This window comes from Parasteatoda tepidariorum, chromosome 8, assembly GCF_982258835.1.
Source record: "Parasteatoda tepidariorum strain Cologne lab strain chromosome 8, Ptep-v5.0, whole genome shotgun sequence".
NCBI classification, from domain to species: Eukaryota; Metazoa; Arthropoda; class Arachnida; order Araneae; family Theridiidae; genus Parasteatoda; species Parasteatoda tepidariorum.
This window is the reverse complement of record NC_141762.1, coordinates 7,240,208-7,266,429: the sequence shown is the minus strand read 5'-3', so window position 1 is coordinate 7,266,429 and position 26,222 is coordinate 7,240,208. Positions and strand designations below refer to the sequence as shown.

Here is a 26,222-nt window from a genome sequence, read left to right as displayed (position 1 = left end):
CCTTTTTTTTATGATATAAGATTTTTTGTTTTGTTTGACTTCTTAGTTTTTCAAGATTACATGCCTCAAATGCTCCTGAATATACAAGTTTTTTCTTTTTTAATTCTTCTATATTCAACTTATTTCTCTTTTTCAGGATTGAAGGATTTTGCATTTGGCCAGCATGCTCTGGTAAAGTCACTTCTAGTCAACAGACATGTAAGAATTTCTTAACAATTTTGTGATGTTTTTTACTGAATTTTTCTGGGCTTATGAGTATTTTCTGAGTATATAAATTATACCTGCATCATTTCTAAGTAAATTCAGTACAAATGCCAATTCATCAAATAATCTCATTTAATAACTTGTATAATTAATACGAAATAGTATATCTTACTTTAATTTTAATTACATAGATAATTAAATAATTTGAATATCTTCAAAGTATGAAACTAGTGTTTATTAAAAAAATAGGAAAAGCAGTAGTATAAAGTGAAATGAAAATATATTTTTTTAAAAACTTCAAATCATAAAAGTATTCTTTAATTAATAAACAAATTAAAAAATTTTGATTTTAAATTCAAATTGATGAAATGAAAAAAATATATGGTTAAAACAACATTGGTTTTGAACTATAAATGTGTAATACACTCCATTTGTGTAAATGTCTGTTTCAATTCTGTACATAGAAATTGCCATATAATCTGCTGAAAATCAAATCTGGTTCATTATTTGTGGCTACATTGTAGGGAAATCATTTTTCTTTCAAATGTGGACTTCATTCAAACTATATCAAGGGAAGTTATATATTGCACTATATTAGTTTATTGGTAGTATCTCCTAGTTAAAAAATATAGTATTCTGGAAATTCTATTTTTTAATATCCCTATTTTATAATTTTAGGATGCAGAAACTTGGACGAATCTGGGCATTTTATATTTGTTAAACCAAAATATTAAGGTAACTTTTATTTTATTTGTGTATACATGAATATCCTTTTTGTATTGTCATTGGATATTATTACTATTTTAGCTTTCTCACTTCGCTTTCAAAATGGCTCAGTCTGCTGAACCAAGTTATCCCCTCAGTTGGATTGGCCAAGCATTCATTGCCGAAAAAGTGAAGCATTCAGAAACTCTGGATCTTTTTAGACATGCTACAACACTTGGATCTCACGTAAGGAAGGTTTTTATGAGTCATTTCTAATTGCTCTCTTTGGTTGCAGGGATGAGATTTTTCTGCTTTTTAGCGGATTTCCGCTTTTTTCACTTTTATCTCTTGAATTTCAGTTTTTTTTATCAAAAATTCAGATTTTCTAAAAATTTCACTTTTTTTAATAAGTATTCCGCTTTTTCAGAAAATTCACCGATTTTCAAAGAGAAACAGAAAATTCAAACTACATAGCTACCAATCCTTTCTCATTTTTACTTATTTGAACTATTTTCTCCCCTTTTACACGCAGCAGATAAGATTTTCCGAATTTTTTACCCGCCTTCCAGATAGATCCGATTTTCGTAGTTCAAACGACGCTGCTTCTGACAAGCCTTTTAAAGGTCCCAAGCCTGGAATCTGCTAATATCTCGATTCTTATTCACACGATTTTAATATCAAGCATAGCTTTTCATATGTACGTGTAGCGATTCTTATATAGCGATTATACGTGTAGCGATTGTGATTTGTATTTACGCCTTTTTAAAAACCTATGTAGTGATTGGTATCCACACAAGTTTGAAATTCAATGTCTTGATTTGCGCATGCGGTTTATAATATCAAACAGTGATTTTTGTATTTATATGTGATTTTAAAATAAGGCATTGGGATTCGCATTCTAAAAATTATGCATCATAATTCTTATTTATGCAATCTAAAAATTACGCATCATAATTCTTATTTATGCAATCTAAAAATTATGAATCGTGATTTGTATTTACGCGTTTTAAAAATTCTATATCCTAGTTTGTATTTTCTCATTTTCAAAATCGTATATCTAGTTTCATATTCATGTGATTTCAAAATCCATAATTGTTATTCATATTCACACAATTTTAAGATCAACTATCGCGATTCTTGTAAGAAGTAAATTTTTTATTATTAATTAGTTACTATAAAGGTGACTGTTTTTCTAACGACGATTATTAATATATGTAAGTGTTACAACATCAGAGAAACTGGAAGGGAATATATTCAAAACTTGCATTCTGTGCTTGCAAAGAAGAAAAAATAATTGTATGTTAAGGAGTTACTATATATTTCTACTTCACTGTTATTAATATGTTTCAGAGGGCTCTAATTAGATTAGACTATAATATGAACATAATGATTCGGTCCATTGTTAAAGTTTTTTTTCCAATATAATTTAAAAAGTAATATTACTGATATATTTGCTATAAATCACATAACAGTATTTATTAAGAGAAATGAAATATTAATGTATATTTTCAGTAGTTTTAATTTGCTAAACCAGGTAGTTTTTTCAAGTAATAATTGTCTCTTATGTGAACTGAGGAAAAATATAATTTCCAGCTTTTCAATTGGCAGTTTTTATTTTCACTAAATGTTAAGTAGCAATGTAATCATTTATATAATAATAGATTAGTACACAATTGTATGTCAACACATTATTCATTACCTTAAACTGTCTGGAATTTATTATTAAAGGGTTGCGCTTGCGTAAAATTTACTATCGTGGAAATTCAGCTTTTTTGCCTTTTGGCTAATCTCATCCCTGGGTTGACAATCCCAATTGCAGTTTCTTATATAGTTCATGCAAGTAACTTTTCATCACAGATTTTTTTAAGCATCTTAAAATCTTTCACCTGTGTGAAATTTTTTTGAACTGTTAGAATCTGAAACTAAAAAATAATCAGCAGTTACATAAGCATACGATCAATCTTTTTCAAAAATTTAGAATTTTCTTTTACTGAAATAATTGAAAGTCCTTTACAACACGCACACACAGACTTTGGTTACAGGCTGTTTATGGGCTATATAGGAATGTATTCCAATTATACTCAAAAATTATTATTGACTAAAATTCAAACTAAGTTAATATACATCTTTAAAAGGATAAACTTTTCATGTATATTTTCTCTTTTTTATGCAAAATTTGCGATACTCTCAAAGTTGAAAAGACGCTAAAAAAAAATTTGAGATGGCAAGTTTTCGAAATAAGAAGTTTAGAACTAAATATGTTCGAAAAAATAGAAAAATATATAAAATAGTCTTCCAATCTAGCCTCTTATCGCTACCATGATCTCTTGGTGCTTTGTTTAAGTAAGCTTCTAAAATTTGCTATTTTAGGTGATTTTTACAATGCTATTGTCTTATAAATATTATTTCTTTTGCAAACAAATTCCCTTCCACATGTGAAGAGATTATTATTAGGTTAGTAAAATCAATCAAAGCTTGAAATGTTACCATTTCTGTTTTCAGTTCTGACTTGTTGCCTTGTGATGTGCTGCATTCTCACTGTCTAAAAGATTAATATTATCAAAGAAATTAACTCCTTAGTTTTTTTAGAAATATTTTTTTTTTAATTATTGTAACACACTGTATGTATATCAAAGTAAATTATATATATGAGGGGACCTGAAAGTAATGTCGTTTCAGCGCATTAAATATTCGTTAGTCTTAAAAGCCAATTCATTTTTTTTTTCAATTCATTTTCGATCCAACATTGAAAGGTTGCTACTAATGAGGGTGAATACATTATTGATTAAAAATAAAATCTTGATAACAAATATCAAATGCACCGAAACGACATTACTTTCCGGGCCTCCAAATACACGCTGAATTGTGTGAAATAAAGAGAGCCTCTTTGTTGGGGGATCACATTTCTTTTGGCCAATGACTGTTTATTGTGTTATAAACGGCTATTGGTCAATGAATGATGCTTTATAATACCATTCTATTGAAGCATTTATCCTGTCTATCTTGAATATTTAAGTAGTTATAATTATTTGAAATTATAGTAATCTAAATATTATTTTGCCCTTTATAAGTCCACTTTTTCTATCTATGTTATGTTAAAATATTATGGAATTGAGATTGATTTATATGAAAAAAATTCAGTTAGCTTATTACATATAGTTAATTTAATTTTTATGACCATTTTTTCATGTGGTCTGGAGTTTTAAAATTTTACGTAAATCTAGGAATTGGCCGTATAAGATGTTTTATTTTAATCTTAGAATGAAGCACTCGCTGGTTATTCAAAAGCAGTGTGTGAGGCACTTCTGAATACTGAGGATAAAAACTCTCTATCATATAAATATAACATTGAAGAGATGGACGCAGTTGTCCGTGCTGCTGACTGTTCAATAAAATTTATAGGTATGTACAATGTGATTTCACTATATTATCTTTAGAAATGAAAGATGTGTTGTATGCAGTGTTCGGAAGTAGCAAAACAATACTGTCCAAACAATAATTTCTCAGAGTCCCAGACTCCTACAAAAAAACGTCTTTACTTCACAGCCACTTCGTGCGAACTCCTTACTTATCTATACTCACTTCATCTACACTTGATCATCACAACACGACACTACTTTTTTTTATAGTGAGTAGTGCAATATAAAGAAAAACAGTATTTTTTAGCGATTCCTGGCAGCTACTTTTAACTTTACTTTTGTTTTTAAAAAAACTGTTTAAAAGTTTCGGAATCTGATTGGCGGTATGGATCCATAAGACTTATTGAGAATGCCTCCATGACCAAGCTTGAGTAAGAATTATGTATTACTAACATATTAACTAGCCATAGCGAATAATAGCTAATTTATAACTTTGACTACACTTTCACAAGCAAATATAAACTCTTGAAATATTAATGTTATTCCTATGGAAAAAAAATTTCTGTAAATTTTTTATGTACTTTTTTTCTTGGGGGAAGTGAAAAAGCATTAAACGGTTAACAAAATTGCTAATCTTTGGAAATTTCTTGGCATTTCCTAATTTAAATATTCCTGATGAAAAAGACATGATAAGTTAAAGGTTTAGAGAGCAAATTCATAAAAATTGTTATAGAATAATAGGCTTTATCTAGAGAAATTATAAAAAGGGATGAAGGTAAATTATTATTTGTTGTTCAAGATAGAATAGTAAGGAAAGAAATTAAATGTTCGTTAAAGTGTCATGAAACTTTTAAATTATAATTTTCTTGTGTCAAATAGTTTGCTTTTAATAAACAAATCGTCAATTACACCCATTTATTTTTATATTTATATCATTTTTGATGATTTTAGAAGCCTTTTTATTTTAATTTTTTAAGGCTACTTTTTAAAGAATGTTAGGTTACCACCCAAGCTTTAGCTATGAGTTCTATCAGCATTATTATTTTGTTTTTAATTAATTGAATATTAAAACTAACACTAAATGAAAAATGTATTTTTATATTTTAGCCAACAATCATAATTCTGCTGAAATGAATAACATATTAGGAATATTGTTAGAGAGACAGCGTATATGTAATGGATCGCTTTTGGCTTATGAAAGGTAATGAAATATTAATTATGTGTTAATATAAATATTTATTAGTTGAAGGAAATATACTTAGATACTTTTCTCTTGTATTATAATCTATATTTACACTTTGGTTCGGTAAATTTTTTACTATTTAAATTTTGTACTAAAAAAGAATTTATGGTATAGGCAGTATTTTTAGAGTTGGTTTCTCAAAGCAACGGCTCTCAATTTTCACGAGCTATGGAACCCCAAATAATTTACCTTCTTTTGGTGTGACGCCAAATTAATAAATAAAGTTTGTTAGCAATTGTAAACTTAACCTAAGAAACACAGTTTTGAAATAGTGTTATTTTTTTAATCTTTTTTATCAATAATAGTCTTTAAAATTGATTTCATGTTAGACAGTTGAATCCACAGGTCTGAAGCAGCATGTCGCCAAGCTCTGAATTAGTTCTTAGTGTATGCCTAAGCTATAAATAAATATATAAATAAGCTGAATTATGGTTTTTGTTGACATGAAAATGAATTATGAACATTGAATTAACTGTCATAAATATTGAAAATGCTTATCAAAGAAACACATTTTTTTATTGTTGAGTTTTGTTATTCTCTTTAAATTAAAAAGTTTGAGAAGTATCAGGGCAAATCTCGTATAAATGCTGGTTGTTTGAATAATTTATTCCAGAGATTGTTATTAGAAAAAATATTTTCTTATAAAATAGCACAATTTTTTTTTACTGACGTTTTGCCTAAATAATTTCATAAAAATAACCGAAATATTAAATAAGTAACAGATTGTTTTGATTGGATATAGATATGAAAATAGGTTTCCAAAATACTATTTATTATTATTTTTTAAAGTTTTAACTCTCAGAATCCCTGTGACTTTTCTACGGAACCCTAGGGATACCTTTTGGGAACCGCTGGCCTTAAAGTACCTATTTTTTTTTAAATTTCAATTTCTTTTCTTCTTTTTCTAACATTTAGTTCTTAAAGTCACTTTAAAAAAATTATCCATTAACCAGCATGCGCTGGTGCCAATTTCCTGTTTTTGTTCTTTTGTCAAACAGGAAAGATGGAATTTCTTCCTCATTTTCCAGTTTAAAAGGTTGGTGTGGATTGAATTAGGAGTAAAAGTCCTCCTATGTTTCCTATAAATCCTATGTATTAAAAAACTATCCTATATTTTTGTATACTTCAATAAATTGCACATAATTGGCAATTTTTCATATTGAAAAGTATTGAAATATATCCTTGCTATAGTAACTATGTTTTATTGGTGCTAAACTTTTTTTCCTTACACCTTAAATAAGTTTATGTGTGAGATAGTTTTTCTACTAATTAGATAAAAACAAATTTTTGAACTAATCAATTAAGATTTAAAGTATGGTTTATTGCTTATTTTAAGAGGAAAATTGTGTGGGTTATTAAGTTTATGAGTATTTTGAGACAAATTTTTAAAAAAATGTCATATGTTTAATAATGCAACTTAATTTGCCTTTTTATAATTCATTTTCTTGAAAATTTGACTCTCTTTGTTATAATACAATGGTTTTTGACTTAATGTTTCTACAGACTCCAAGTAGTTGCAAATCGGTGTTCATTTATTATTTTGATTGGGTATATCTATATAATCTGTATATCTATATATCTGTCCAGGCCGAATTTACTACCGTTTAGCGGTACCTTCACAAATTCAATTTTAAGTAAAATGGTAGTTTCACAAATTTAACTTTAGGAAAAACGGTAGTTTCACAAAATACTTTTTCTTAAAATTTTATTTTTGTCTCCCTTAAGAAACAATAAATCTGTATTTTTACCATGTTTTTGTGTTGACTTTTTAATATAATTTTTAATTTTTCACAAATTATATCAAAATTTTCAATAAATAGGTACTTTTCAGAAAAGCCTAGACAGACCCCTGATATAGCAGGGTTCTTCTTAAACACTTCAGCCGGTTACCGGCCAAGGTCAGTATATAACCGGGCTGATGAGATTTAAATCACCTGATAGTTTTTTTTTTTTTTTTTTTTTAGAAATCATTGATTTAAGTCCAATATTTTTTAATACAAATATGCCCTTAAGAGTACATTTATAAATTTATTATTTATGATTTTCTTTGTTGTTGGATTCTATTGGTATTAAAGGTTTTATTTAGCGACATAATGATAGGGAAATTTATGTTAATTGTTACCTGATGTCCAAAACACACAATTTTTTTTCCTCCCTTTTAGTTTGATGAGTATAGTGTAAAGAACTTCTTCATATACAATAAGTACATACGGACAATAGATGGTGTTTATTGATAAATTAATACAAATAACTTCCACTTATCACTATTTTGTTAAGAATTACTTTCACAATATTCTTTATTATGAATGAATTATCTATTTGTTAGTTCTCTGCACCATAAAAGGAAGAAAAAAGCTTTGCAGGAGTATGCAGAGGTAAAAATTCTGCTGTGAAAAGATGGGCCCAGTATAAATTTCTGTGTACTCGTCACTCTTTTGGATGTTAGTTCTTTTATGAAGACTAGTTTGCTCTAATACTTGATCCTTGTCTTCTGAGTGAGGTTAATATTACATGGCTATAGAATTGAACATTGATAGTACTAAACTCAAAAATAAGTGGACTGTTCATCGCTGGTTATAAAATATAATAAAATAAACTGAACATGTTTGCCTTTGCAGATTAGAATCAGAACTTAAAAAACATTTTCAGTGGATAGGTTACATCAACAGAGAGTGGGTTGCATGATATATACTGTAAAACCTCATAGTATGTAAGGCTGGCCCTAATTTGTTGTGCATCTCAGATTTTTTTTCATAATCAAAATACTTTGTTTACATTTTTTTTAGTGTTACTTCATTTGATCTGACTATCATAATCTTGTTTTCTATTATTTTTAGAGCTTTGAATCTCATGAAGGATAATAACGAAACTGAGTTTGATCTGGCAGTACGAATAAATTTTGCTAGAGTATTAAGGTATTATTATTATTTCATTATTCAGTTATTATAAGTTACTATGCCTCAACAAAAGACATTTTATTTGGAAATTCATTGATTTTTTTCAAAAATAATACATGGGGAAAAAATTCCTTTTCAAAAATTTTTTTCTTTGTGCAACATATAGCAAACAATTTTGAAAATGAAAAATTAATCTTTTTGACAAAGATTTTTTACATGAAATTAGTTACAAACTAAAATGCTTTGTTAAATAAAATAAAAATTTAACGAAAAAAGAATTGGTATTTATATTTAACAAAAAGATTTGTTTTAAATCAACTAATCATACCGAGTCATATTTTTATTTCAGTTTAAGAATATTTTAGATTATGATGATTAGATTACGATAATTTAAAAAATATATTTCTATTGATGCAACAAACTTAAATTCAAACAAACTCTAGGTTAATTTTCCTCAAGTTGAGATTTGCATTCACACCAACATATAGTTCAATATAAAACAAATATTTTATAAAAGTTGAAAGAGATTAGGAAATTTTGCATAAACCTGAGCCTTTCATTTATATTGACATATTTTTCATCGTCCAAAAGAACTTAGCATCAAAGTCTTATAAATCCATACTTACGTTTCTCTAAATCCTCCGATTTCGACTGGGAGGTATAAAAGATGTAGCCTAGAAATAAAATGTTAAAGTTAATGTATGTTTTAAAATAACAGAAATCATGATGTATGTTTCGTGTATTACCAGAGTTATCCTAAGGTAGAAGAAGTGAAAAAATTTTAAACATGCTGTGTCATCAATTAAATGTCAGTGTCTCTGTAGAGGCCACAGACAGTGCTCAAAATAAAAAAAATTGAACATCCTGAATAACTTAAGATTGGATTTTTGTGTATTCAAACTCAAACGTGTGACAACTTGAATTATGCAAATTAATTAGTGCAGACATTCTTTTAAGCTATGAAACCGATTATTGATTCTCTGGAAACCCCTATCTGGAAAATATAATCTCAAGAGTTTAGGGGGGAGAGCAATCCGAAGTTAATACCTCTTATTAAGGTTTCAGTTTTAGCACATATTGCTGTAGTCTGAGAACTTTTAAAGCTAATCAAAACAGTTTTTCTCACAACCATAAAATACATTTATGTAAAGATAACTCCATGCAAAAAATAATTTATAATATTTATTTATTTTTCATAGTAAGTCTAAATGATTTTGGATTGTCAGCCATGCAACATTTTACATCATCTTAAAGTAGGTCTTTTTAAAGGACAAAATACGAAGTTTGAATGAAATTGGTCGAATAATTCTTGGGAAATCTAATTTTTAAGTATGAAATTTTATAAAATTGGATAGATCAAAAATTATTTGTCCTATTTTATATTAATAAGTATATTAGAAGTTATCCTAAACATCAATGATTTCCTTTGCAGTTCTGTTGGCCAAATGAAAGAAGCTATCAAAAATTTCCTTCTAGTGACAAAGAAAACTAGTGATGACACTTCTGTGATCTGCAGTCTTGCATTTGCTTTGTACAAAGATAAACAGTATGAGCCGGCATTAAAATGTAAGTTTATCCTGTGTGCAGTGCTACGCTCACAAATGTGTTCTATGTATCATACATTTTTAGAAAACTTAATGTCGTTCCCAAATAACAATGTTGATGATCTTTTTATTTCAGTATTTGCCCAAGCTTTTGAAAAGTGCAAAATCCCTGCAAATAAATCTCACATTAAAGTTGCCATGGCTATGGTTGCTACGAATATAACAGGACCTGATTCTCCTAATCATTTAACTTTGTTATTTGAAAGGTATGTGTTTATTATTGCTTCGGCTTTAAAATTAAGTAATTCATCTATTTTTATTTATTTGATTCAAGATTTATCTGTATCTCCATAGTGAATAAATTCTATGTATTATGGAATTTTTACTGACTTTGTAAAAATTCTGTCTGTTTAATTAAAAAATCATTATTATTATTAAAAATAACTTATTTATGGTAATCTAATCTCAGAGTTCATGGTTATCCTGATTTTTCAGCAGTTTATCCTGATTTTTATTTGTATCCAAAGCATCCCATTTTCTACAGATACAAATGAGACTTTTAAAATAGTCGACTTAAAGAATCAAATTTATTTAGCTTTTTGATCTAACATCTTTTTATTTTAATTAATAATGCTGGGAAAAATCACGTAATTTGATCGTTCGGACCCTCTGTTAATGAATTATTTGAATTACAAACTCCTCTTTCTGGATGTCCACTTACCAGACACTTTTTAACAAATAAAGTAAACAAAACTCTTTTATTTTAAAAATTAATTTTTTTGTATGAGCTAGTCAAAAATGTTATCATAATAAAAATAGCTTTTAGTTCTTGTACTGTTAAATGCATGCTTTTATTAAATTCAATTTGAAATTTAATTATGAACCACATGATTTTTATGGATTTTTAAATTTGGAAAACAATTTTTAAGCTCAAAATTTTACAATAGAATTGTTTCTGAATATATGACAAAAAATATTTAGAAATTTACCAGTCATAAATGATTTTTATTTGTAGTTGCGATTTTTGAAAATAATTTCTTACTTTACCATATTTTTGCTTTGATTTTTTAATATATTTTTTAATTTTCACTAATTATCTATCTACATTTTCACGAAATAGGTACCCCTTAAAAAACCTAGACTGACCCCTGTAATCATGCCATAGAATTTGTAAATAAAGAGATCATATATTCATTTTAATATTGTATTCGAAAGTTAAATGGCATATTTACTGTGTTATCTCTTTGAAATTATTAAAACCGACTCTAAAAGTATTTGATTAATTGAATCTTGAACTTAGTTACAAATTTTATTTAAATATTGGTATATTAGTGTGAGAAAATATTAATTTATTGATGCTGGTTATCATTATTTAAAGCAACAGTTATGGAAAAATGTTCCATTATCTCAAATTACTATTATAAGTTCTGTGCTCCATTATTAAAATCATACTAGTAACTGTTATTACTTTCTGTGTTTAACAAAATAATTTTAAAATTAAAAATAGTGTATACAGATTGTTATTCTTTTGCATAAAACTCACCATTATTATTCTTGACAAAAAATATTATTTGTTTAACTTAAGTTTCTTGTTTGCTATTTCTAAAAGTAGTCTGGTATGCACATACTGTTCTAAATATTGCCTTTTTTTCCTTGAAAAATAATATTGTCCTGTTTTCTTCGTTAATGCACCATAAAGCCTATAATCTAGATTTGCATGTTTTGGTAAAATTGCATTGCAATAGTTTTTTTTTATGTATTTATTAGATAGACCAGAAAGTGAATGATCTACATAATAAAGATTGGGCACCCTTAAAAACCTTCCTGTTTGATATTTCTACGCAATTATTCATTCTAGTTTATTAAAGATTTAAGAAGAAAAAAAATAATAAACTTATCTGAATTTTGAAAAAGGAACCATTTATATTCATTCATATTACATTCATTTGGATTCTTGGATCTCCCTTATTTTTTAGCATCCAAATCTCTCCAGCCTCGGTCTATGGATTGTTGGCTCTGTACTCTGGAGGTATACTTAATGAAAAACTGGATCTACTATTGGCTGCAAGAAAGGAGCTCTATCCTTACAGGTTTACCCAGCAATATGCATCCTCTACTGCTTTACTATGGGCTTCTCACTATTACATTATGGTATGACTTTTTTGTTTCATTTGAATGTGTGCGTTACATACTGCATATGAAGAAAAAACTTCTAGATAAATTAATAACATTACAAATAGATGAAGAAATATTATGTGAAGTATTAAAACGAATTTTGCATGTTATAATCACTATGTCAACCTGCAATTTACCTTTTAGAGGAAACTCTAAAAATATATTAAACAAAAATAATAGATCGAAAAACTTTTTAAACGTTCTTAATTTATTTTCTAGATATGATTCGTACCTTAAAAAACCATTTAGAGAATGCTCAAAGCAAAATTAAATGTTATAGTCCTAAAACTCAAAATTAAATGATGCCACACACATGGAACAAAATTGTAAACAATATACTAAAAGAAATTTTTAAAAAACTTCTTTCATTTGGAGTATTGTAGATACCACACATCCAAGACTCATCAAATGTCAATTATAACAAGGCATCTTTCTATCAATCGAAAAAAAAGCATGAAAATTAATGAAACATTCTTTGGATTTATTTCTATAAAATATCAAAAAGCTGAAAACCGAAAAAGTGAATGCGACTTTTTAGGGAAAAAACAATATTTCTTTGGAAAAATGTCGATCGCAAGATTACGACAGAGCTGCCATTATGAAAGATTCTTATAATACCTTGCGAGCTAGAATTAAAAAGAAATGTGATAATGCATGTGCATTGTGCACCCCATATTCTGCATTTAGTAATTAATTCTGCAGTAGGAAATATTACTGATATAGTTGTATTTTAATATTTGATCCATGAAAAATGCATTATTTCTAGTGAAAGTTTACCCAGATGGACCTTAATTAAAAGAATGTTCTACGGAATGTATTGTAACAAAAACACTTAAGAAATTATATCCTACTAGATTATCTTCTAGGTATGATTGTTTAATAGCAATGAACTTAAATTTACACATCATGTTAAATTGCCTTTCTTATATCATTCTAACATTAACTAAAGGTATAGAAATTGTAAAAGCAACTGCTTTATAGAAACGCAAACAAATGTCTTCATTTCAATTCATTTTGATGATAGTATTTTACAGCAAGATATCGGCAAACATAAAAACTTCAAAAACCTGAAATATCACTGGGTAAAGCCTGCTATCTTCTAGAAAAGAATGTAATTTTTCTTCAAAAATTCTGCATGAGTTTTAATAGTTCAGTCAATGAAACAAAAGAGCATTCAGAAACTATATTGCCTACCAAAAGAAAATGAAAAATTTAAATATTTTTTGGGTGAATTAAAAAAAAATTTCAGTTTAGAGACCCATGTTATAGCTTCAAAGTCAAAGTTTTTTTGCTGCTATGGATATAATGTTAAAATTAATTCGTAAAAGATTTCAGAGCATGTTTTCAATCAACAGTATGTTGTCTTCTAAGTCCCAAAGCGTTTACAGAGTATGTAGGTAAAAACCTTGTGGAATCAGCTACTAAATTTTAAGAAAATTATCAAAGTGATGTGTCAAGTGAAATAAAAGAGAGAAACATGACAAAAATTGCTGAAATCGTTCATCTTCTGATGATTAAGAGTGATGTTTTATTCTAACCTCCCAGATAAATGCACTGCTTTTTTTTATATTTCTGACTTTGCCAGTAACATCAGCATCAGCAGAGCAAACATTTATAACTGAAAGTAATCAAGACTTACTTAGAAGTACGATAACAGAAGATAAAGTAATCTTTGCTGTATTATGCATAGAAAGCTCCCGAGCTCGTAATTTAAATCTTGACTAATTGGTTCAAAAATGTCTTAATTGTAATTAATAAACAAAGATGATAAAGTATGAGAATATATTAATAGCAATAAGTTTATACCTTAATGTATATAATTTGTGCTCAAATATTTTTCCTCCTATTAATTTTTAATTCCTTGTATACATATTAGTAACACTTAACTAAACTTTGAATATTATTATTGTTATACATTGTGTTATTTTTCGTATTATTAAAATTAATTTCATTTCAGTGTGGTAAATGTATAATATGTTTCAATTCAGTTCTTTCTTTAAACCTGCCCTTTCAACTCAATTACGATTTTGATTATCTTACATTAAAATAAAATGAATACTTTTTGTTTCATATTATAATTTTAAATTTGTTGTAGTAAGTCTACACTAGACACGTTTATAAATCACCTAAGTCTTTGTATATCGCTGAATATTACTTAATGATAACAAAACTACATTTGTTGACTGATGTTGCGTTTAAGCTGGCAATTCTACTTAAAACAATTAGAATAAATTTAAAATATAATCTTTTTTTAAAATAATACTAAATAAAATCATTATTGCAAGTTTAATTTTAATGTGTATTAAATCGTAAAATTAATTAGCAACCATGAACTGAAGTACAATCGGACTTCTATTTAACGAACTTCCATTTTGCGAATTTCTCCATTTTGCAATTTCCTCGTAAAATAACTTCTAAGTAGCAAAGTGAATTTTCTATTTAACGAACATTTCTTTGAGATACGCTTTCCCTATTTCCTAAAATATTTCAGACTTGTTAACTCATTTTATGGAGGAAATGACCTTGAATTGATTTTCGAAGCCACTTAACTTATCCCTTTCCCTTTTTGTTTGCATTTGAAACGAAAAACTCAGACAAAATTAGAGGATTTTATCAATAGCAATTAAACTTAGAACGCATGCGGTTTTGTGTTTAATATTACTTTAATAAATGCAGTTCTAATTTTATACATAAATTTAGCTTTTTTTTAGTTGAAAATATGTGTAGCTTGATAGTGTAACACTGGATAATGTTTTGCTCTATTCTTGCTTTTTATGCAGATTTCTTTTGTGGTTAAGATTTATAAAATAAATAGTAGATACAGTTTACAAGATAAAGGTGTATCGATCGCTATTTTAATTATGTCTAGTGTTTATGAATTTAAAACCTGTTTAGTGTTGTTTAAGTATTTCAAAAGGTGACTTTCTATTTAACGAACTTATTATTGGGATTTAGCAACTTTGTTAAATAGAAGTCCGACTGTAATTGATTTTCTTCTCAGAAATACAACTCAAAATAAATTGAAAAAGAATGTATTATTTCTATGGCAAAAAAAAATGTAAGCCATACCTTCCCCTATAATGTGACCTTGCCATATTTTGAACAAATTGAAATTTTATTTACAGAAAGGTACCAGGCCTGCACGAAATGAGTTGCTGAAGTACATGCATTGTTTGCCTGCTGATAATAAAATCTGGCTGCAGGCTGCGGCGTGCCTTCTTCAGTGGGGTTCAGAGTCTGTTGCTGCATATTGCACAAAGGTCAGTGTCTTTCATGGAGGCTGTAAAGAAGAAGCTTCTCAAATATTTGCCTTGAGCCAGATGTCCAATCGAAAGGAAGCTCTCTCTGCTGCTCAGAAAGTTGTGCACATAAATCCAGGTATTTGTGAAGTTTTTTTTTCAAAAGTATAGTTTAGAGATTATATGGAAGCATTTTTAGATCTCTATTAGGTAATTATTATCAGTTAGCATACAATCTTGAGAGGACACTAAGTAACACTTCATGACAAATTCCCTTACCTCTACAGGAATATATTGAAGTTTATTAAGAGAAATTATGATAAGCCTAGAGTGATCCATGATGTTTCAGTGGGAGACCTGCAAGCGACGTAGTGTGGGCGTCTCGATCCTGATGGGTTGTCGAAACGTGGCATTTGCGTACGTTAGTAACTGTTCTTTCCATGCTATTTCGAGTAAACCAAGCCTGTCAAGTACCAATTCTCTTAAGTGACACATTCTATATACTTTCAAAGATTTGAATTCTTTCACTGTATATTTCTTACTTAACACGAAGACAGACGAGATGCCTTGTAGAACATAAGCAAACTAATTATGCATTGAAGTTGCCAGGTGCACACAAAAAATATATCACTGTTAAAATGAAATGCATAAACAAATACTAAATGTGAGTTAAATAAAAGAAGTTGACGAAAAATTTTATTTCTCCCTCCAAGTAGGGAGGTCCTAGGTAAAACTGTACAGAAGTGTTCCTGCTGCCCTCTATTTTCCCATTCAATGACATGGAGAAACCAGTTTTTTTATGCAGGTCAGCCTGCTTTTGAAAGTTCCAAAAAAGGCTGACATTTATAAGCCTGAAGATTTATTTTAAAACTTTGAAGAATTTTGTATTTTATATTTAGAAGTCAACAAAAATATTACATTTTAACACAAAAATATTTCTTGAAAAACAAACTAAAGTAATCCAACAACAGGGTTCCCACGGTCCTTGAGAGTCCTTGAAAGTCCTTGAATTTTTTTTTGCTAAATTTAGGTCCTTGAAAGTGCTTGAAAAACGTCTTAGGTCCTTGAAAAACTTGATAGGTCCTTGAATTTGTCCAATACTGCCAGCGGCCCTTTTTATAAAACACCCGCGGATCTTTCTCGTTCTTTCTGTTTTGTTCCCGAGCTCTCTCACGTGGTTTTTAACGCCACCGTTTCTAACCGGGCCTAGCGTCTTGGTGTCTGCCAAGCGCGCGGACCACAGTAGACAATCAGTGCGTTCGGGGCGAGACTCCACTTCATCTTCTGTCGCATATGCATAGATCTTCTTTTTTCTTATCGAAACTGGAATACTCTCGAATTTTGTAACAATATGTACCTTGTAGTTTTCAATAAATTTGCCATTTTACCATCCGCACTTGTCCTTACGTTTGCGTCATTTCAAAACTTTATTGTAAAGCGTATTCGCAAAGGCACGGCTTCGTATTTGTGTTATGTAGTTTAGACTACTTATGCCTGGGAAGTGCTATTTTAATCCCCAATGGATGGATAATCAAGCTTATAAAGAATGGATTTTATCGATGCCCGAAAAGAAGTTCAGAGCCAAGTGCCGATTATGCATGAAGGAGATCGATATCGCAAAAATGGAAGAATCTGCTCTGAAATCACACATGAAAGAAAGGTAAAACAAAAAAGCAGTCTCATGCCCTGAGTTCTCTTTTTCCAAAGACATCAACATCTAATTCATCTGGTGTAAATACTCCTTCAACATCGTGTGCCCCATGTGAAACAGAAACTTTAGTGCCCGAGGTAACATTGTCTTCTTATCTAGTCAAAAGGAATGTGCTTGATGCTGAAATTCTCTGGAATCTGAAGTGCATCACTAGTAATTATTCATGTAACTCCTGTGAAAGGATTAGTAAATTGTTCTCCAAAATGTTTGCTGATAGCTGTATAGCGAGACAATTTTTTTGTAGTGCCACAAGGTGAGCCTATTTGGGCTCCTTTGGATCGGCACTATACTTCAAAGGGATTCTTATAAATGAGCTGAAGAATGTTGATTGCTACACTGTACTCTTTGATGAGACGTTAAATCAGTCTCTACAATCTAAGCAGATGGACATTATGGTAAGGAATTGATAATAAAGTTTGCACTAAGTATCTTACCTCCCAATTTATGGATCATGGAACTGCAGAAAGTATTTTGTCCTCTTTTTACAAATGCATGGATGATGGTTAAAAGCTCTCTAAAATACTTCAATTATCCCTATGTCAATTGGAAATTCTATTAGAAGCTTCAGTGTGAATTAAAAGAGAAATACTCCCACCAGGTCATATTCATTGGCAGTTGTGGATTACACATAATGAATAATGCTTTTAAACATGGTGAAAATGGGATATGTTCCTTCTAATTTTTATTTTCAGAGAGAATTGTTGCTGCATAACATTTAGAGAAGGTTGTGTAAATTATGGATAAATAATTTCAGAAACGATGTTTAATAGAGGAGAGGAGGGGGTTATGGAATAGTCATGGAATATGGAATACCTAAGATTTAGCTCTGTCTTTCATGCAGCCTTCACATGGAAATACACAGGATTAAAGGATTTCACCATTAACATCTCATTACCATTAGTTATAGATTGTGCTGAAAATGATTTTGTGAATTAATATGTAAAACCAGTAGGGTTGTTTTTAAAAAAATATAAATTTTAGTCCATAATACATATACTCTCTTCTCTCTATATAGGCAAAGCATTTAGGCATTATATTTGAAATTAATTATTGCCACAACAGGCATTGTTGCTTCTAGTAAAATAGAAGAGAATAATTTTTAAAATTGGTCTTAGATTAAGGTCCTTGAAAATTTTGTTGAGGTCCTTGAAAAGTCCTGGAAAGTCCTTGAATTTCAATCTCATCATAGAGTGGGAACCCTGAACAAAAATATTTCATTACATAAAAAATATTACCTTGCAGTTTTGATATTTTTTTGTGCATTTGTTTGACACAAAAACTGATAAATTTTAGGGAAGTTGACCAATTGGGCTACACTAGCAGCTGCCTGTCATGTTGCGGACTTGGATCGAAAACATGTAGGTTGGATGTTTGGTTTTGTAAAAAAATTAGGTATGTATTTTGTTTCATTTACTCTTTCACCTTAGGCTACATTGACCACTGTACCATCCTAGGTGTTACTTTTTTTATTGATATGGAGTTTTTACCCTATAGTTCATCTAGGTTATATAGTCCCAGTACTTTCATCAGAGTTTGATTTAATAATGGTTAAAACCTAAAACTAAATGGGTATAATTCAGAGTTTTCCCTATGAAAAAAAAGGCAGGGTGTTTCCTTTAAGTTTCCTTAAAAATTTAAGCTTTTGAAAAATAATTAAAGGTAAACTTAAAAACGATATTTGTGAATAAATTTTCTTCAAAAAAAAAGTGAACTAAAAATTTATTAACAACTTGAAAGCTTTTTTTATATTTTAAACTGAAAATTATGAGAAAATGAGTGTTTTCAGGGGAATTTTTTAATAAAAGATGTTTATTTAAAAAAAATAATAATTGTAAAATTTGAAATCACTAAAAAATTCTTTTAATGTACATAATTAGTAAAAAAAAGATGGAAATAATTCTAACAAAATAAATATTTGTAACTGTAATCTGAAATTACAGGGTTGCCACACGCTACTAAAATGCAACTATTTGCTACTATTTTCGGCTTTAGGCGACTGTGGCGACTTTTTTTGCCTGAAAAGGCTAAAAAAGCAACTATTTTCAGGAATAGGAGACTATTAGGAGATTTTTTTTACTCTTGGCGAAGTTTTTTCGCAAAAATGAACGTTACTTTTCAGAACGTTAATAAAAGAAAGCAAACTTTTATACAATCATTTATGTCCAAAGAGCCAAAAATTACTTGTACTTGTTATATGTCCTCTCTGAGGGGCAGTTTTGTTATTTTTAATTGTTTTTTCCTTCTATTACCATTCTTATTTTATTGTAATTCGACTTTTATTTAGGTACCTATTTTCTAATATGTATGCCTTTTATATTTGTACCAAACTTTTTATTAATTAGAGCATAGCTAGGACTGGGCGATAAATTGATGTATCGCGAAATATCGAATTAACGCATATATCAGTAAGCTGATGTAGTGACTTTCGTTTTAGGCGATGCATCAGAACTCTGATTTAAGCCGCCGGAATTAGATTACAATCATGGTTTAACGATTTAATATGCAAGGATCCTTGACTAGGCTAACGCTGTTACCTCACTAATGAAGACGATTTTGATTTCGTCTATCTGCAGAGATGTAGATAGCGTTTTGCTATTAAGATTATGTTAGTTTTGTAATGTTGAATGAGGAAGAGCGAATTGAATCAGAACTCCCGGTTTCGTGCGAGGATCAGCGTTGTAATATAGAACGCAATGCATAGTTTCTTTATGTCCATTTTTGTCTTTGGGATTTTGCGTTTTTTGAAGATTATTTTCAATGGGACTTAAGTCATTTTGCGATCGTTGTGCATTTTGTTTCGTCGAAAATAATTGTCGGGTTTCTTGTAAATTATTTTCAGAGGGACTTTTTCAGCGGTCGTTTCGTTTTGCATTATTTCATACCTTTTTTTTTTCTGTCTGGGTTTAACGATTCTTGTCAATTATTTTTATTAGACCTACTGTTACTTTGCGATTGCTGCACAATTGCTGTTATCTTAAATTTTCATTCTGAACTCAATAGATCAAATCATTGATTTTTGTTCAATTATTGTTCTCTTTTTAAGCAATACAATTTAATAGGGGTATTTTATATTTAACTTTGTTATAAAAAGTTCGTTTTTTTAAATTTATTAAATGTAATTAAGTATAATAATTTTATTGTTTTTCAACCAATAAATGCTCGGTCGTTTTTTATTATAAAAAAATTAAAACAAAGCTTACCTCTATTTAATTTGCTTTTATTTTTGAGAAAATAAAAACAAAGTTTTAAAAAAATTTGGCTACTTAGTTAAAACAATTTTTTTTTTTTTTTTTTTTTTAAATTTAATAAAAAGTTTAGTAATGTTTTGACATTTTTAATAATTTACCATTAGTACTTAAAGTATTTTTTTAAAATTGTTATTAAAATTCTTTCAATACTTGTTTGTTTTATAATTTGTTTGATAGTCAGTATCATTTATAAACAAATAAATCTTTAGTGATTTTATTTTCAAAAATGAAAATAATAATAAATAAGTAAAAATATTTTTACATTTATTAAATACAAAATTTGACCATTAGTTAATACTACTTTTTATTATTTTAAATAAGTAAATAAAAAAGGGTCTAATGATGTTTCAAAAGCATGTTTTTTTTCTGCAAACAATTAAGAAAAAAAAATTTTTTAAAGTGAACATTTCTTTGGTTTGTTTTCCTCTTTTGTTTTTTTTCTTCTTTTAATTTTTAATGCATGTATGTAAAATAATTTGTTACAGTATTATTATTTTAAAACCAATAAATCTTAAATCATTTTTAATTTGAGAAAAATGAAATAAAGCTTGGGTTTGCTTTTACTTTGACTTCTTTATTGATTTAATTGAAAAAATTAAGCAATGATATTGATGTCATAGTAGAATTTGTTTAGAATTAACATTTTCTTTTGTACTAGATTTATTCCTCTTGATTTATTTTTGATTGATTTAAAGATTTCCCATAGATAATTTTTGAACATATGCTAAATTGCTATACATCACTATATCGTGATGTATAACTGACGATGTATCACGATTTAAAATTTCTAGCATCACCCAGTCCTAATAATAGTATTTGATAATTAAGCTATAATTTTAGTTATTTAGCTACTATTTTTGATAAATTTTTGTTCCTGTTCAGGCAACTATTTTCATACTTGAGGCTACTAGAAGCAACTATTTTTGTTCATTTTTCACTGTGGCAACCCTGAAATTACTATTACAAATATTTACTTAAAAATATTTAAAAGAAAAACAGCAAGTAAACATTAAATAAACACAAATTGAATATGTAAAAGCTTCATTAAAAAGAAATTACCGAGTTATACCTTTGCCGGAAAAAAAATTTTGATGATAGTAATCTTCCTTCTTCTTTTAAGGTTGCCACTTGAATGATGTTATGTAACTAAAGTTAGAAATTAGTGAACAGATGTAGATGTCTTCGGAGTTGGCGATTTCTAAGAGTCAGTACTTGGAGCTACTGTAGCTCCTCAGGAAAATGAGACCAGCTCATTAAAGCAAGAACTGGCATTAAAAATAAAGTAAAAATAAATGATAGGATTCTAAAATTATGTGTGTGGATTTATTTTTTCTTAGAACAAATTGAAAACCTTTTTAAAAACAATACTTTTGTGATTAAACATGCAAGTTGCGATAGGTAAAAGAACTGGTAGTGATTCACGATTAACTATGGCTTATGTGTGCTCGAACCCTTTAAAATTGAATTTAAGAAAAAAAATGTAGGGAATTTTGTTTAATAAATATCCATAGGTCATGAAATAATCTTCCACCAATATTCTCTGACTGATTTTTATGAGACCATATAAAAAATGGGCACCCTTAGGTAAGATTTCTTACTTTTTTTCTAGCAAAAGAGCAGAAGGTGAAGCCAGATTTTTTGGGATGGCTTGTTGTAATGGAGATATTCCATCATATTAATTGTGGAGACTTATCAGCTGCCAGTACCTTAATGAGTCAGGTGATTATTTCATTCATTCAGATTCACAAAGTGATTAAAATGAAACTTTTAATAGTGTTACAGAATTGTTTAAAAAGCGTATATTGATCCGGTCACTACAACACATTTTTAGAATGGAATCAGAGGTGCCAACTAATCTGATTTCTCCATAATTATTATGATTTAGTCATCAAGGTGCGGTTGATACGATTGAGTAATAAAACAGTAACATCTGCCGTTGACTGATAAAACAGAGTAACTTAACAATTGAGTAACTTCTTACAGTTGAGTAATAAAAATTGAGGTTTTAAGGAATATTTGTTATAATCATTTTGCTAAGGTTTTTTGTCCCTTAACTACAAAGAGTTCAGAGAGCCATAATGGCGCAGGGGATAGAGCATTCACCTTCCAATGATGTGAACCGGGTTCGAATCCCAGCAATGGCTGATCAATACAAATTCTGCATTCGGCTTGCACCAACCACAGTGCTGATGTGAAATATCCTCAGTGGCAGACAGATCATTGGTTAGAGTCCCCTTAACATCAGGGTAGTAACCGTGGAAGGCTTTGGCTGTTTTCTGCCCCATGTAACTCAAATACAGGTTAGTACCATCAAAAAGTCCTCCACGAAGGCAAAATTTATCCCAATATTTAATCCAGGAGTTCCCTTTTCTTCTGAATTGGATTCAAAATTGCAAGGCTACAGAATTGAGCATTCGCTCAGTCGTAAACCCAATATATTGGGTTGGCTGTTCATCGACGGTTATAAAAAAACGAGTTTTCTGCAGAGTTTTTATAAAACCTTAACTGTACTAAAAGAAAATATTAACAAGAAATTTATAATGATCTGCTAATTGCACCAAACACTGGACCTCAATAGTTCCAATAACAACACAAGTTTCCAATAACAAAGCTAAATTAATTTTTGTTGAAACTGATGACTGAAATCAAAGTATAACAATTTGATTCCTCTTTCTCCTTAATTATTTTTAATATGCTAGTCGCTGAGAAGGTTGAACTGAACAGTGTTACTTTTTAAAGCCTGCCTAATTGTAAGACTTGTCTCAACATTAAATATAATATTTTGCATAGCACATTTATGGTTTGTTTGCAAATATTTCAGATTAATTTATTCATTTAAATTATATGTTTTCTGTCTTTTAAAGGTTCTTCCAATAAAATCTTTCAATTCCGAAATCACGTCGTGTCTGCAAATTCTCGATGCTGTGATAAAAGTATTTTCATCTTCAAGTGGAAACCTGCAACCTCTCTTTTTAGCCATCAAAAATAATCCAAAATCCTTTTTTGGCTGGAGTGTGAGAAAACGCTTTCGTAACTTATTCCTGTCATGTATATATTTACTTTTTGCATAGTTTTAATAATTATTATATTGCAGGTACTCAGCCAGTTGTTGCTCGATTCGGGAAATGATGTTGAAGCTGAGAAAATGCTCTCACATTTTATTGTATCCTGTGAAAAAATGTAAAAATCCTTTATTATTGTTTAATCCTTGACTCTATTACAGTTACTAGAACTGGAACTTGTTACAAATTCTAGTTACTAGAATTTGTGGTATTTAAATTGTGCACGCTTTTTCAGGTTTCCTAAGTGGACTGCCTATCCTTTGTTGCAACTTGCCATCCTATCTTACAGAGCTTTACAAGTATGTTCATTTCTGAGCTTTTCAAAATTTTTGCTATTGTAGTTCTCTGTTAAAATTAGAACACCGAAAGGGAGGAAAGTAAACTTGCTGTAATGAACTTTCAAACAGAAGTTGTCTTAATTGTTTTCATACTGCAAGACAATCAACATCAAAGCATGAATAATGAATAAGATGTATATAAACTGCTATATGGGATTCCCTATCCAATAATCCTTGGATCGATTCGATGCTGGTTTTGGTATTTTTCTCTATTTCATAACGATTTCTCTTCTTGACAAAATTACGTGGCCAGACTCTGCCGTGGAGCAGTATATGGCGTATTAGGTTACTCAATAAAAAGAGCATATAGTATCAGTTAATTTTCCAGATAATATCTTCATTTAATATAAAATTTATGGTAAAATGTGTTGCAAGAATTTCTTATATACTTCTCTTTTTTTAAAGAAAGCAGTAGAAAAGTCAATGGTTTATTTGATGTTATTGTTATTCAAAATTGGATGTTTCATATGCTTTCTTTAAAAATTTTAAATGAAATTCTTGCAACTCAATTTAAGATAAACTTCATTTAAAATGAGCATTATGTCTGGAAAATTAATTGATACAATATCAACTTGATTCTTATAAGTTACACCCAGTATTTTATTTCTTACTTTTTTGTGCAAAAGTGGAAAAGTTTTATTTTTTTTTTAGTTTTTAAGTTTTTAACATTATTTTATTCTAAAATTGCTACATAATTTAAATATTTATACCTAGACTTATCAAAGAGTACCTGTGAAATTTTTCCTAAATCCCTCTGAAAATTTCCACCACTATGCATTATTCAAACTTTAAATCTTTTAAAATCAAATAAGTTTAAAGGGAAAAAAATTGCATTATTGCTAAATAAAATTTCAGTTCAGAAATGTCAGGAAAGGTGTTTCTCAATCTTTTGGTGCTCTTATATTTCAGGTTGCACAACTCCCTGAAGAAAGAGAAAAGTGGCTCAATCTAGGTGTAGAAGTGTCTGGAAAAGCCGTCCACGCAGTACCCTCTAACCAGGCAGCTCGTTTCTTACAGGGCCTCTTTGCATTGGAATCTGGAAACACCAGGTATTTTATTTCTTCTTGAACTCAAATTGCTTATGTTATATTATGAAATGGAAGGGAAAAAAATAGTTTAGAAAATGGGAAGTTATTCATGATTGTTAGATTATGTTTTGCTTTTTTTTCCACTACTCTCTATGATAATTCTGAAAATGATGCAAAATGGCAAAAGGAAGAAAAGCCACAGTTTTTTTAAAAATGTATAATATTAGATATGATTTTTAATGTAAATAATTTTTTGCAGCGAGATAGAATAGTGTTTAGTTTAAAATTTTAGCTTAAGTTTTTGAGTTTAACGTAACTTATTCTGTGGCTATTTCTTTTGCAAAAGAATTTAAAAAAAACACCCTTTAAATTCATTAGTGAACGCATCGAGAATGTATCCCGTAGCCAATATGAAATATGGCTAGTACAACTGTACATTATGTTCAAAATTAAAAGAATGTGTGCATGTTATTACAACAGAAAGAAAAGTACTTTGCTCTACAAATCTTGATGTACAAGCTTCAAGAAGTAATTTAAGAGCTTTAAACACTTAACCTTCATTAAGTAGTATCTACATTTCTGAAGTAATTTATCACTACATTAAAAGAAATAGTTGTGGTTGATGTTAACTACATTTGTAATAAAGTAGTTTTAAATAAATTAAAAATAATAATTTTTTTTGACCTGTGCAAAGAAACTACAAACATATAAACTACCTGACTGATACACTAAAAGTTTACTCCTGAGTGCTGTATCGGTCAGAGCATAATCTGTGAAACTTCACGCTGAATCCTGTATTCAAATGGCAAGCATGTATTCAAATGATTATAAGAACTAGAGCATGTTTTTATACGTTAACTAGAACTCTATATAACCACTTGAGTTGATATGTTCATCTTTAAATGATAGGCAAACATGTATACAAACAGTTGCAATAAAATTATCTTGATAGTGTCACTTATTTTATTTGACTTCTTGGCACATGTATTGCAGATGCATTTGAAAAATATATTTATTGTTATCAATTGTGTGTGTAAATACTTTATTTGTAGCTTGGCCAGGAGGTGTTTTGAAAAAGCTTCTGCGTTGCAGTCCAATGGGAGGAAGGGTATGTGGATGGAAAAGATGGCCAATGATATTTTGATGCACAAAAACTTGAAGAGAAAATAAAGGTTCGTAAATAACTTCATTTTTTCCTTTTACTAGCTAAAATCAATGTTTTTTTGGGGGGTGAGGGGATTGATTTTGAAATGTATAATGTGTATTAATAGTGCAGTTCTTTTTCTAAATGTATTCTATCCTAAACATGCCTCTTTCTACATAAAACATTAGTAATTTTAACTTTTGTAATTTTTTTTATTCTATAGGTGTGATTGAGGTGAAGAGGAAAGAAAGAAGAATTATTCTAATATTGCTTTATATTTTTACTTATTTTTTAAATAAATACCATCTCTATTAAAGCTATAAAA

General features: G+C 29.0%; 1 protein-coding gene across 2 annotated transcripts in view; it reads left to right on the top strand.

Annotated features, from left to right (window-relative positions):
* Nucleotides 1-26,222, top strand: part of LOC107453652 (superkiller complex protein 3) — a 75,168-nt gene extending 48,946 nt beyond the window's left edge. Inside the window, exons 23-40 of one of the 2 annotated variants that reach the window (XM_087149770.1) lie at nt 137-198; nt 883-939; nt 1,012-1,155; nt 4,170-4,311; nt 5,376-5,469; nt 8,349-8,426; nt 9,841-9,974; nt 10,089-10,218; nt 11,929-12,103; nt 15,253-15,505; nt 18,371-18,469; nt 21,935-22,044; nt 23,190-23,339; nt 23,420-23,505; nt 23,623-23,686; nt 24,635-24,774; nt 25,806-25,925; nt 26,121-26,222. In XM_087149770.1, coding sequence (XP_087005896.1) covers nt 137-198; nt 883-939; nt 1,012-1,155; nt 4,170-4,311; nt 5,376-5,469; nt 8,349-8,426; nt 9,841-9,974; nt 10,089-10,218; nt 11,929-12,103; nt 15,253-15,505; nt 18,371-18,469; nt 21,935-22,044; nt 23,190-23,339; nt 23,420-23,505; nt 23,623-23,686; nt 24,635-24,774; nt 25,806-25,923 — 2,036 coding nt within the window. In that variant the 3' untranslated portion in view covers nt 25,924-25,925; nt 26,121-26,222. The remainder of the gene's footprint in view (nt 1-136; nt 199-882; nt 940-1,011; nt 1,156-4,169; nt 4,312-5,375; nt 5,470-8,348; nt 8,427-9,840; nt 9,975-10,088; nt 10,219-11,928; nt 12,104-15,252; nt 15,506-18,370; nt 18,470-21,934; nt 22,045-23,189; nt 23,340-23,419; nt 23,506-23,622; nt 23,687-24,634; nt 24,775-25,805; nt 25,926-26,120) is intronic. The other variant, XM_087149771.1, reaches the window with a different exon arrangement.